At 54.9% G+C, this 12,288-nt stretch overlaps 2 protein-coding genes across 2 annotated transcripts; one reads left to right on the top strand and one right to left on the bottom strand.

Annotated features, from left to right (window-relative positions):
• Positions 1–5,949: 5,949 nt before the first annotated feature.
• etnk (putative ethanolamine kinase) lies at positions 5,950–7,278 on the bottom strand (the record flags this gene model as incomplete). Its single annotated transcript, XM_037325937.1, has 2 exons — positions 5,950–6,471; positions 6,535–7,278. The coding sequence occupies 2 exons, from the start codon at positions 7,276–7,278 to the stop codon at positions 5,950–5,952; spliced, it is 1,266 nt and encodes a 421-aa protein (XP_037175832.1).
• Positions 7,279–9,769: 2,491 nt separating this feature from the next.
• Positions 9,770–12,033, top strand: NPR3 (Nitrogen permease regulator 3; the record flags this gene model as incomplete). The annotated part of the gene is made up of 3 exons (XM_037325936.1): positions 9,770–10,589; positions 10,643–11,039; positions 11,103–12,033. The coding sequence occupies 3 exons, from the start codon at positions 9,770–9,772 to the stop codon at positions 12,031–12,033; spliced, it is 2,148 nt and encodes a 715-aa protein (XP_037176054.1).
• Between the last annotated feature and the right edge of the window lie 255 nt (positions 12,034–12,288).

The following is a 12,288-nucleotide window of genomic DNA, read 5'->3' as shown; positions in this document are numbered from 1 at the left end:
ACGTGGATTGAGGCCGGGATGAAGGTTGAGGGGGACGGGATGGTGGAAAGACAAGGTCCCCTACTAAACAGCTTGAGCCTGAGCCTGAGCCTGAGCTGCTGAGGCGGATGGGAAGGTAAGGTAGATACGTAGGTAAGGAAGGGCATGGATGGATGAGGTTCCTGGAGCGGCGACAGGTCCGGCCAGGATCTGGGCAGACCAGACGGGCTGCGAGGGAGGAGGGAGGGAAGGTCCGGACGGACACAATACGTAGGCACCTACCTACCTGACCTCCAGGCTCCATGCCTCTGTTCCTTCCTCCAGTCAGTCAGTACGGATACCTTACTGCGTAATAAAGTGGCTCTGTCCGTTCTCACTTCCGTGTAAGTAACTTCAGAACCTACTTACGCAATACGAATACACCCGCTAAGGTCCATACTTATACCTTAGGTATGCAAGAAAAGGGTACCGGGTTCATCCGTTTTGGGGAACGCTGGCCCTATGTCCCCCCCCCCCCCCCCCCCCCCCCCCCCCCTTGGTCTTGTCATTCTGCCCTCCGGACCTGTCTGCTTTCTACCAGTAATCGGCCGTCGCTTCACGGCCTTAGCTCCGTTGAGGGTCTCGCAATATCGCGCGCCTTGTTCGCGACCTGCGTCTTCCGTCATGGTTCATCCCCACAGAGCGGGCTACATAATTCGCACAGTGTCTTGGCTACAAGTCTGCTCTTTGCCGGTTGGTCGGTGTGTTGGTCTGTCCAACCAAGCTACTCCCACCCATGGCAACTACGAATACCACGGTACTTCGCCTCAACCTAGCTGAGCCAAGGTGCAGGCAAAGCAGGCACGCAGGTAGCTATGCTGCGTATACTAACCAAAAAGAAGCCAGACATGCCTGCAGCCGTTGCTTCTCTTCTTTCGCTTTTTACCTTCCATCTTCATCCCCGAATGCAAATACACAAGCATTACCGGCTCACGATTGTTTATCTTGCCACGGGAAATCCTTGAGCATGCACCTCTCCCGCGAGCCACTGGCGCAAGCAAGCAACCCCATTTCGATATTCCCGGCAAGATGGGCTCATCGGTCCCAAGTTCGAGGTGCGGTGCTGGTTGGCAACTGGGTTCGAATACCGGGGCCGTTGCGGATGTAACTGTCGACAGAGGCAAGTGTTGGTAAGTTTGCCGCTTCAAATGCCTGCCGGCATCGTTACCGTTACCTTCTCGAGCAGCCAGGGCATGGAGCTGATGAACCACTCAACTTCTCTCGATTCTAGTGACCGCCCCTCAATCCTCTGTCCGTCTCTCTTTCTACATGCAGAGTACATTCAATCCCTCAAATCCTCTCAAACATTTGCGGCGTCCTGTGGGGAGCTCGGCCGCCATCCGACCGACGTTTATCCAAGGTTCTCAATGTACAGTCGTCGTACTCCGTGTCTGCGCGTCCGATCCTCGCACCCGCAGACAAATCATTCAACCGGGCCTAAGGCTTGCCTCGCCTCGCCTCGCATCGTTCTGCGTCGCCGTCTGTTTCTTGGCCCAGCCTCTCAGTCGGCTCGTCTCTTGTTTTCCTCCACTCGCTGTATCCAGAGTCTTTTTCACCCCTCTCACATACGACGATCTCGGTCTCCAGCCAAACTTGCCTGAGCCGGCCCATGATGAGTGTCTGTCGGCTTATGACGCGACTGACGAGCTGTCTTTGAGGCGACGCGAGCCGCCAGGCTCTTGGAACTCGGACAACACGCAGGCCCTGTACGCCTTCCGCCTCTTATCAGCTACCCCCATGCCCTCTCGCTTCGGCCCTACCTCGCCCGTCATATTACCACAGGCCCCCATTTTTGGACCGTACCACCCTCCAACAGTCAACTCGCACAGGTCATGCATGGTCCACAGGGCAGGTATCCTTACTGTACGCGGTATTCTCACACACGCCTCCAGACCCTGTCATCTGGCATCCCACACCCCCGGCTCATCCCAGCTTCTCCCCTACCTCGTTACATTAGCCACTTGCTTGGCTGGTTAGGATGTCACTTGGTAGCTCTTCTCATAACTCTCTGTACCCTCCGTGCAATTCCTACGCCTCAAGTCCAACGGCTGTTTGTTCCAATGATGGCTACGGCGGTACTACATCAACGAGTTCTCAAGCCACCGTGGACTGCGGGGGTTCGAGGCGAGTGGAAGGGAAGCAACGACCGTTGGATTTTGAAAAGGAGGGTGGTCAGCGGCCGCAGACGCACTCAATCGTCGTTGGCAACTACCAAGCCTAACTTCCAGCCCTTCAGCGCGCGCCCTCTCAGCTACTACCCTCGTCCTTCATCGGTAGGGACTCCTGGCCGGCTCGAGTTTTTACCGCTTTATTTCCCGTCCCGAGAAGTGGAGGCACTGGGAGGAGCAAGCAGAGAAATTCGTTTTTGGACGACTGAGCACCGTAGAAAAAACAAACCAGAGCACTCAAATCCCCCGTCTGACAATGTTCATGGGGTCCATGAGCCTGGGCGAGGGCGCTGGCTTGGCGTCTACGTGGGGCCGCCTGCGCAGTCTTCCGACCGCCGGCCGCTGAGATGCTGCTCAGGCCAGACAAGGCTCGACCGGAAAACACCAGACGAGGTCAGGTCAAATGGACGCCTGGCCTCAATGTCTGTTCGCTGTGCTTCGTCTCGAGCCAGTCCATCTGCTCGTTGGTCGACTGCTGACGTCTGTCACTTGCAGTGGCAGCATACCAGCAAACACACGGCATGCCGCCCCTCCTCTTCGTGTGAGGCTTCAGCTGGATAATTGTTATATAAATGGGGATCTCCTCCTGACTTGCCTGCACAAGAACGGCATTTATATAGTCAGCTTTGCCCATCCGTGGACCGGCAGTCTCGGCTTTGTTCCCCCAATGCGCATGCTTGCGCTACTTGGGCCTTGCATGCTTGGTTTTCACTCGGGCTGGAACGGTTCTCGAAGCATCACGCAACTACAGGGGAATCCTTCCATGTACACTGGATGGCGACATTCTGCCTTGCTCGTCCGCTCACTTTTCCACTGCGTACCTCAGCAATAGCTCTCCGCCACTGCAGAGAGCGAGATTCATACGCAGTATCCCATCTCCCTCCGAACCACTGTGCCTTGCTGTGTGGCGTGCTGCCGCAACCAGACCCCGTACCTAGATAGCACCGGAATAACCACACCCTCCTTACAAATTCACACCCATGTCCACATAAGCCCACGCCCACACGGACCAATGCTCCACGTGGGCCACAGAGTCCGTGGTTCGATGCTGGGGGCCAGTCCCGGCAGAAACAAGCATGTGCCGAGTCACCGTTACAACCTGCAGATAGCTGTGCAGGCGAGGTTGAGGGGGAGCCACAGCTACAGCTACCCAGCTGATTGAAGGGTGCTTAAAGCAGCGAGACGCGCGCGATGCCTGCATCACTGTCACACGGCGAATGGGGTCGGGCAGTGGCCAAAGATCGAGGTGGGAGCGGCGGTTGGCCAATGCTGTATGGGCTCTTCCTATCCCTCCCTCTCCATGGACCATCACACCTTCTTAGCCCTGGGATGGAAGTCAAATAGTCATCGGCCTTCGAGACGGACGGAAGATAGGACAGGCGGCATTAGCACTTCGAATTCCATGTACAGCATGGTTGCCGGCTCGCGTTCGTGCGTCTCGGGTCATCTAACACCATCAAGACAGCCGAAAACTTTCATCCAGAATATGAGTACCTGAGGCGATCTCCCAGATGTTGGCCACGGCAGAGACGAGAGGGGAATGCTACCCATGTTGTGAGGGGTTCCAAGTCGCGCAGTGAAGGCTGCGAGCGACTATGGACACGGAGAGTTCGCAAATACTCAAATGTTCGCGGCATGAACTGCATCTACATCATGGATGTACCATGAAAGATTGGTACGCGTGCCCGTTGCTCGTTCGCCGCGCTGCATGAGCGGTGCGTCTGGCCAGAAAGTCAAGACGCTCCCAACAGCAGCGGAGTCGAAGTTGCGTGTTTAAAGTAACAAAATCGACAGCACATGCACGCAGATGGATGGAAGAAAGGAAGAACACCAAACCAAGAGCGCCTCGCCCATCCGTCCATCACTACCCATGCCATACTTCATGACGGGACTTCTCCTAGCCGCTCGAATCCCAGTCGATGATATTTGAGTCTTCTCCCTGCAGCAACCACGTACTTGAGCACCTGTCCTGTCAGCCGGATTTATACCGCCCAGATACAGATTACCCGGTTCTGGGTCCATAGCAAGCACACCTTGAATCGACATCCCCCCCTACCGCAATTGAATTACCCTCAGAACCAATTCCTGGCTTCGGTTCGGTTCGGTGGGGAGGAGTTCATCCTCCTCGCGAGTCCCATTCGTCCTTGGCCCAGTGGCCAGAATCCTGATCCTTGGATTTGGTACGGAGTAAGAGCATGTTAAACCAAAGCAAAATTACTCAATCAAGCCTTCTCCGTGCAAGATGTATTCATCTCCCCATGCATAGCAGTAGTGCTTGAGTCGGCGACAGTCGTTCTCCGACGCCCGACGTGATCAAGTCAGGCCGACTTCGCCAACCTCAGATCCTCCTCCTCCTCATGAGACGGTGACAGAATTCGATTTCAGAGCTGTCCATCGGCCCGCTGTTTCGATATGCTCGTACCACGCGCGTCAGGAGCAGCACGGTTGGCCAAGCGGCTCATGCCTCCGAAACGAAACCTCTGCCTTGGATGGGATGGAAAAGCCGGAACCGCTGCCCCATTCCCAGGCTTCCCGGTCCATCTCTTCCTCGTTCAATCTCATCTTGCTTCTTAGTATTTTACCTCCTCGGCCCCCTATCCTCCTCCCACGACACGACTCGGCTCGATCTGATTCGACTGACTAACCGTCGGCTGCCTCTCGTGTGTACTTGTCATCTACCTTTCCACTCGGCTATCGTCGCCAGCGTATCTCGATGGGGAAGTGTGGCCTATGTCAGACCAAGTCTGCCTACGTGTCTGTTATGATCGATGCTGCTATATCAAAAGCCATTACACTCAGCTTTGAGCAAAACTACCTTTGTCAGTGCTTTTACCTAGGTTGGGCAGTCAGGAGTATCCATTGTGACGAGGCGGCGGGTGTGACAGCCCCCATCGTCCTTATGTTGAGAGAGACGGGGAGCGATGCGCACTTGAGTGCGGGAAGTTGTTACTCTCTTCTCCGCCGGCCAACATCAGCCTGAAAACCTTGCACGCCATTCCGTCGTGGGTTATGAGGCGCAATGATGAAGGACGGTAGAGGCATAGAGAGTATGTGCGAAGCCCAGACCAAGATCTAATCATCTAGTGCCGTCTCCAAGGTGGTCAGTGCAGAGGCTGAAATAGGTGATGGGTGGGTTGAATTCACATGTGCCTACAATCTGCCTACGTCAAGCCCAAATATTGAATCACTTGTTGTTTCTTTGCACCGATGTGCAAGTACTTGCTATCTTTTGTCTCCTGAGATGTATCGCTGCCAGTTTTCGGTTTTTGTTTCTCTTGGGCGTCCACCTTTCCCCCTCTTTTCTTACCCCCCACCCATCTGCTCAAGTCGTGCACACCTACGTCAGGTCGAGAAGCCCAAGTTCTCGCCCTTCGATACGGATGAACCCTGGACAGAGCAGCAAAAGGTATGTTTTTTGGTTTGCATCCACTCGAGATGTGGGGGAAAAAATACTGGGACTCGTCTGGCTCATACTCTCTTCTTCTGTCATGCTCATGTGTACTAACAATGGGAGGATAATTATTACTTAGATTCCATCTAGTCCCGAAACGCCCCGGAGCTCATTCGAGGCCTTCGTCGAGCTCATGTTGAATGACGCCGGCCCGTGTCGATATCATGCTTCGCTCCCGTCGATCCATTTCTGTTTCGCAGTTGAAGTTTATATACAGAAATCCTTGCCTAAAGAAACTTCGTTTTTTGGCGTTGTTCTTCGCTGATGCCCGTCATCAAAGCCTCCTCGTGACAGGAAGCCCTTCATCATTACTTACTCCATTTGTTCCCATCGTCGCTCGCGCAGAGGCTTTTCCTTGTTGGCTGCGGCTCTGCTGCCATCCCTTTCTTCCTTCCAGGCCCAATACTCTGCGAGACGTGTCTCGGCGTAAGATGCGTAGTCGAAGTCGATCTCCGAGATGACAGCTTGGATAAGCGCCCAGATGCCCCAGTAAAAGCCTGGTACGCCACGGAACAGGTCTACCTCGTCGTTGAGTTTCTTTACTTCCGTCTCCAAGTCGATGATGTTCTTGCCAGGCAAAATCTTGAAGTAGGCGCGGACATACTCATCCATGAATTCACGACGCTCGCTACGGCTAGGCAGCGCGCTGTAGTCGCAGTCAAAACCGCCCCATTCGGCGAAGTGGTTGGCGATGTCGAATGCAGCTGGCGACGGGGTTGCGTACTCGTAGTCGATGAACGTGACCGAGACTTGATCCTTAGCGCCACTCGCAGCGTAGGTCGTCGGTAACACTATGACGTTCCCGCTCAAAAGGTCGCAGTGGGCAAACACAAGCTGTGAGCCGGGACTGGTTAGCCAACAATATTCCACAGAGCGATTCAGGTGAGTATTTCTTACCCCATCGACCCCCAATCCAGGGCGCTGGCTGAATTCATTTACAAGCCATTCCAGCTCGTGCTGTAACTTGTCCTGTCTCTGTCTCTGTTCTAATGTATCCGTGGGCAAGGCCAATATCCATTTCTGCATTACGGTCCAGACATTCGGCGTTGGCTTTCCGGGCGCGGCATTCTCAATCATCTCGTCCCGGTCTAGGTGGCTGTGGTCCCCATTTCCCCTGGCGATGCCGTTCTTCGATGTCGGGTGCGTCAGGCAAGGGACAGTGGCGTGCCATTGAGCCAATCTTCTGGCGACGGCGGTGTAGATGGATGGCTTCCTGAGGTCCTCGGGGGCGGTTACGCTGCCTTTGACGAAGCGATAGAGCATGCCATTCTTGAAGCGAGCAAGCAGCTCGGGTGCCAAGCCATACTTCATGAGAAGCTCATGGTTCTGAGCCTCGCGCTCGCGATCAATGAGAACGGCGGTTCCATTGCCATAGGCTCGCAACAGTATAGCCTCCCTGTCCACCTCCTCCGTTGACCACCCTTTTCGCTTATTGATGGCTTTGAGCAAGGTGTTGGTGATGCCGTCGGTGAAGCGAACAAACTCGATCTTGTCATCGGCGGTGTCCCAGTCTGGTCGAACAGTCAGGATCAAACGAGTGGCGGATTGCTGAGAGTCTTCGCTGTCGTAGGGGAGGGGGAGGAATGGAACGTGGGCAGACGTCAACCCGTTCGGGTGGCCGTTGCTCGCACCTTGGGTCATGGCTGGACCGTCAAGGGTGTTGGTGATGGGAAGAAAGGTAAATGTCGAGAGCCCAGACAATAGCGGGAGGGCAATGGCTACAAGGTGACCGGTCTTCGAGGGTGATGGTCTACGACAGCTATGCAAATCGTCAAAGTCGAGCCAGGTTGCGTTAAGTTCAACGACAGATTGCGAATAGGGGTGTTGAGGCGGTCTGAGATAGGCAAGGGGTCGCAAGGGAGGTCGATGATTCGAGGGAGGAGCCGACAGGAGGCGGATATGGTAAGGGCCAGATTGACAGAAAATGTGCCAACAATCCGAATTGATGGGGGCGTGAAGAGTCGAATAAGGGGAGAGAGGGGGGAGAGAATATTGAGACTGGGGAGTAAATTGGTGGACAAGTTGACAGGGAAGGGGCAGGACTTTCAGTATTAAAGTCGAGAACCAGTTGTCGTCTTTGGCGCGAATCGAGTCAAGCGGAGCACACGACCTGTTGCCTTCCTCGTTGCGGAGCCGAAGGTCGAAAAAAAAAGTCGTCGCTAAGCCAGGTAGTTTAATGAAGATGAGTTCTCGTTGGGGGTGTGGTTTTTGGCGGTGGGCAGTGGCTATCCTCCTTTGGTCGTCGGTCAAGGAAAGGAAGCAGATAATAACGCAGGCAGCCAGCCAGTCAGCCAGGGAATGGCTGATACTAAGGTAGCAGGTTCGGTAGAGTTACAGAGATGCTGAGAGATGAAAAGGCAATAGGCAGGACATGTGAAAGCCACTGGGACCGCCACATTTTCAATTAAGGGACTCTACTGCCCGTAGGCGCGGGGGGGGGGGGGGGGGGGGGGGGCGGGGTTGGATTTCTTGACCCGTTGCAGTGTTCGTAGGTACCCACTCGGGTGACAGAATAAACGACCGTTTCCTGAACCACCCCTAACTTTAACACTTACGCCTCCCCTAACGAGGGATAGAAAAAATATCGAAGAATACTCAGAAAATAATTTACTCTCTAAGGAGTAATTTGATTCGTATAAGTATTATTTTTCTAAAGTTGAGCGTAGTGGTATAGCAAAGGTAAAAGGATGCGCTCAAAAACCGGTCGTTTATTCTGTCACCCGAGTGGTACCAACTGCCTACCTTACCTAGTGTCTTTCATGTGTGTTGCAGCGACCCCAACGCCAGCGCCAGAGCCAGATGTGCTTACCAGGGGCGCAATTGATTCAACGATCCCGTATTTGTTGGCCTTTGCGCTGGACGCGTGGCACGAGCGTCAGTCTGTCGTCGGGTGAGAGAGACAAGCGGGTGGACGAGGCGGGGGCGAGGCGGGGTCCAAGAGCTTCTTTCTCTCTCTGCTCTCCCCCATTGCTTTCTCTCGTTTGCTCGTGTGCGAGAGTGTGCTTTTTTCTTTATTGGAACGGTCCCCCCCCCGCCGCCACCAAAGCTGCCGGAAGTGTTAGTTCTGGCTATTTTCCAGGGCCTTGCAGCTGCTGCTACCTGTTCTTGCATGCAGTGCGACAACCAACCACGAGAGCCTGGATCGCCCGGGACTGAACGAATTAGACAGCCACTTGGCCATGTCCTCCCTCGGCATTGGCCGCTGTCTCCCCCGACCTGCTGGATCGTAAATGACCCCCAAAAGTTGGAGCTCCCATGTCGTTCTGTCGTCATTGTTGTAGCCGAGCAGGTCTCGTCCTGTCACCTGTCACCTGTCACCACTGCCCGCCCTAGCACGCTCACCGACTACATGTGTCTCTCCTCGATGCAGTCCATATGTCGCTGCGCTCGTCTAGGAGCTTAGGCCAGTGTATGACAGGAAGGAGATAAGGAAATCCTGCGATACAGCCTAGCTCGATGGTATGCGTGGATACTTGGAGATGGGGGCTTTTTGGAGGGGGGACTTCCGAGACATGTGACGGCTCTGGGTTCAGACCCGCATTGGAAGACCCTTTGACAGTGTTTCCGCCTGGGCACACGAATAAACTTCCTCGAAAGTACCAGCTGGAGCATGCTACCACTGCTGCCCACCGCCGAAACCTTGGGAGCCTCAACCCCACTCTAACATCGAAACGGCGTTCAGCCACATGCGCTTAGACCATCCTGCGCTTCCGCCCTCGCCGCCAAGCAGCAGCCTCTCGTCTATTGGCCGCGCGCGTTTCCGCTCTTGCTCACCCGTCCATTCACGGCGGCGCGTCCCAATTAGATACTGTCGCACGTACAATTGTCCCTCAACATACATCCTTCCGTCGTTACGTACAAACATCGGATCGCGCCCAGCCAACGACCCTGCGCACCATTTACTCGTTGCAACCCTGCCGACGAGCTGCATTTTGGGAGGATGGGATGTAGATTGCCTGCTTGCCGCCTTATCTAGCGTCGAATCCCTTGGTGTCCGCCCGTTCCAACCACGCGGCTGGAATATGACGATGCCTGCTGGACCACTCCCACGGTGCTCATCATTGACAGCTTAGAGCCGTTTGAATATCCCTCCAAACGAGCCATTGTCCCCGTGACACCGATTTTTGCCGACATGGCGCAGCCCGTGCTCCCGAACCCGTCCAACTTTCTAGCCGTGGCGCTCGTCATCAACCGATCTCGTGATGGCCCCAATTTCGTCTTTCACTACCCGCCCCAGGTTCTGCCCCCAAATCAATCAAAGAGCCACGAGCCGGCAGATACCGCCGCGGATAGCGATGACATTCTGCTTGAGCGTCTAAATCAACCCGCCTCGCTTGACGCGGATGCAAACGCGGACGATCTGCAGCAATGGACCGCGGGAGATGATCACCTGATCACCGACGAAGGCACTCAGATCGTGCCCTGGGAGCATGTGGCTGGCTTTCCTACGAAAGATCTCGCCAGTATCTTAACCCCCGGAAGAGCCTATCACAAGAAACTCTTCCAGCTGTCTCTCGACCCACTGTACTGCGTCTCTTATCCCATCCACGTGCCCGAAAGTGGTAGCTGGAAGAAAAAGAAAAAGAAGAAAGGGAAGCCGGAGAGGGCCAAATCTGTGCGGACGGAGGAGTCGGCCGTCTTGGTTGACTATGAACCAAACGAGGACAATGACGAAACGCCCACTGGCGCCGACGCATCTCAGACAGAACCAAGAGACGATGAAAAGCTCCAGCCGGAGGAGGCGGATGACAAACGCGCTTCCATGACCATGTTCAACCTGGTCTTTATTCTCAACCCGAGGAAGCAGGAGGCCAAGGAGCTCATCGACACTCTGTATCTGAACATTATTAAGAAAGTGAACAAGGCCTACAAATACTGCCAACAACACAGTGAGTTCGTGTGGAAAGAGTCAAAACGCATTTCTGCATTAAAAGATAAGGGCCGCGAAGACAGTAAGTTGAATGGCAATTGTTTTTGTGGCATCGATGCTGACGCCGTGCTGTAGAACGCAAGATGAGCTCCTTGTGGAGCGAGATATTAGCAACCTCGTCTCTCGCCGCCTCCGTCCAGGACATTTATGAAGCCGTATCTCAAAACAAGATTGCGGCTCTGCAACTCGACACGGCGGCTGGGCCCATCACACCCTCCGTTCAGATTCCAGTGCCATTCTACGTTACCGACCTCCACCAAATCGGTCAGAAGGAGTCCAGAGGTCTCTGGCTGACAACAGCCAACTCCTTTACAGGGGAAGACACCCTGGACGAGCCCGGCTTCCTGGATCGCAACTTCGCATTGCTTCTCATGGGGGATGAGAAGAAAATCATTGCTGAGCTCCAGGCAGACCCAGACCCCAGCACAGTCGCCATGGTCGAGTTTGCTCGTTTGTCAAAGCCAACACAGTCGTGAGTCGACCCCCGCCCAATGCCTCGTAGCATTCTTTTTGCAAGTCTCTGATCGGAACATAGCTTCTATCAAGTCGGTCAAAGTAACGTACTGACGCTGAGCCAAGTGCGTAAGTACGCACAACACTTCATCTTTTGGCGCCGCGCCATTGCAATCCCGCCTCTGCACGCTCGTGATATCTACATCATGTCTCCGAACTGTGACACTCGCAACCTCCCCAGGGCTAGTTCAGAGTGGCAAAAGACATTCCCCCTGGCGCCGCCACTAACCAACTTCCTCGCCGAACTGTCCTACGCGCCGCGGCCGTACAAGCATTTCTGCCCTAGCAAGGCGCATCGCCCAACGTACTTGGCCATGCTGGCATGGCTGATGCGTGGTGCTTGGGTCACCCAGCTCTGCACCTTCGCATACGTCATCGTCTGGCCCGAGATAATATACGAGGTCGAACACAAGCTCGAGAGTGATGAGCTGCGCAAGGCCGACGACACCAGCTCTCTCAGCACCAGCAGCGGGGCGCGCAGCAGTAGTTCTGGCATCTTGAACTCCGTCGACGAGCAGTCCGAGACCGACGGGGCGGCAGGGGCGCACGTGCCGACGATGAGCGAGCAGGTGGCCGAAAAGGCCCGGCTGGAGCGCATCGCGGAGAAGACGCAGCGCGAAGCTGCCGAGAAGGCCACGGCGCATGCCCGCAAGGTGCTGCCGACGGTGATGGACCACCCGTCAACCAATGACGCGCCGCATCTGGCGCGCATGGTGCCGTACATCATTGTCGACGCCAAGAAGGCCACGGGCAAAGACTCGCTCTACCTTTCGGCCATCGGCAAGCGCTTCAAGGATCCAAAAGTCGCCAAGGCGTGGCAAGACTTTTGGAAATATTTTAATGGGCAGACGGCGCTCGAGAGAATCGCATTGCAGGAGGACATGAAACGTAAGGAGGCTTGGAACCTGTTGACAGCGATGAGCGAGCATCTTCTTTGTGTGCGGCATTGGTAGAGACCATTCCGGGTCTGATGTTCGACCCTGACATCGTCTCGTCTGCGAGGGAAGTCTTGGGCGGCCGTCGGCAAACGCCTATACAGAAGTCCTACACAACTACGAAGCCCGTGATGGGTGGAGCCAAGTGCGAAAAGTCACTAGCTTTATTATGGAAATATAAAAAGAGGGTATCATTGTATGGATGCAGGAGGAAAATGTAAGGTAACACACATGCCACTTACGTGGAGAGGTCGGGACGTCACGCCGAGCATG

This window comes from Colletotrichum aenigma (genome assembly GCF_013390185.1).
Source record: "Colletotrichum aenigma strain Cg56 chromosome Unknown KSG_Cg56_contig07, whole genome shotgun sequence".
In the NCBI taxonomy this organism is placed as follows: Eukaryota; Fungi; Ascomycota; class Sordariomycetes; order Glomerellales; family Glomerellaceae; genus Colletotrichum; species Colletotrichum aenigma.
This window is presented reverse-complemented; position numbering and strand designations above follow the sequence as displayed.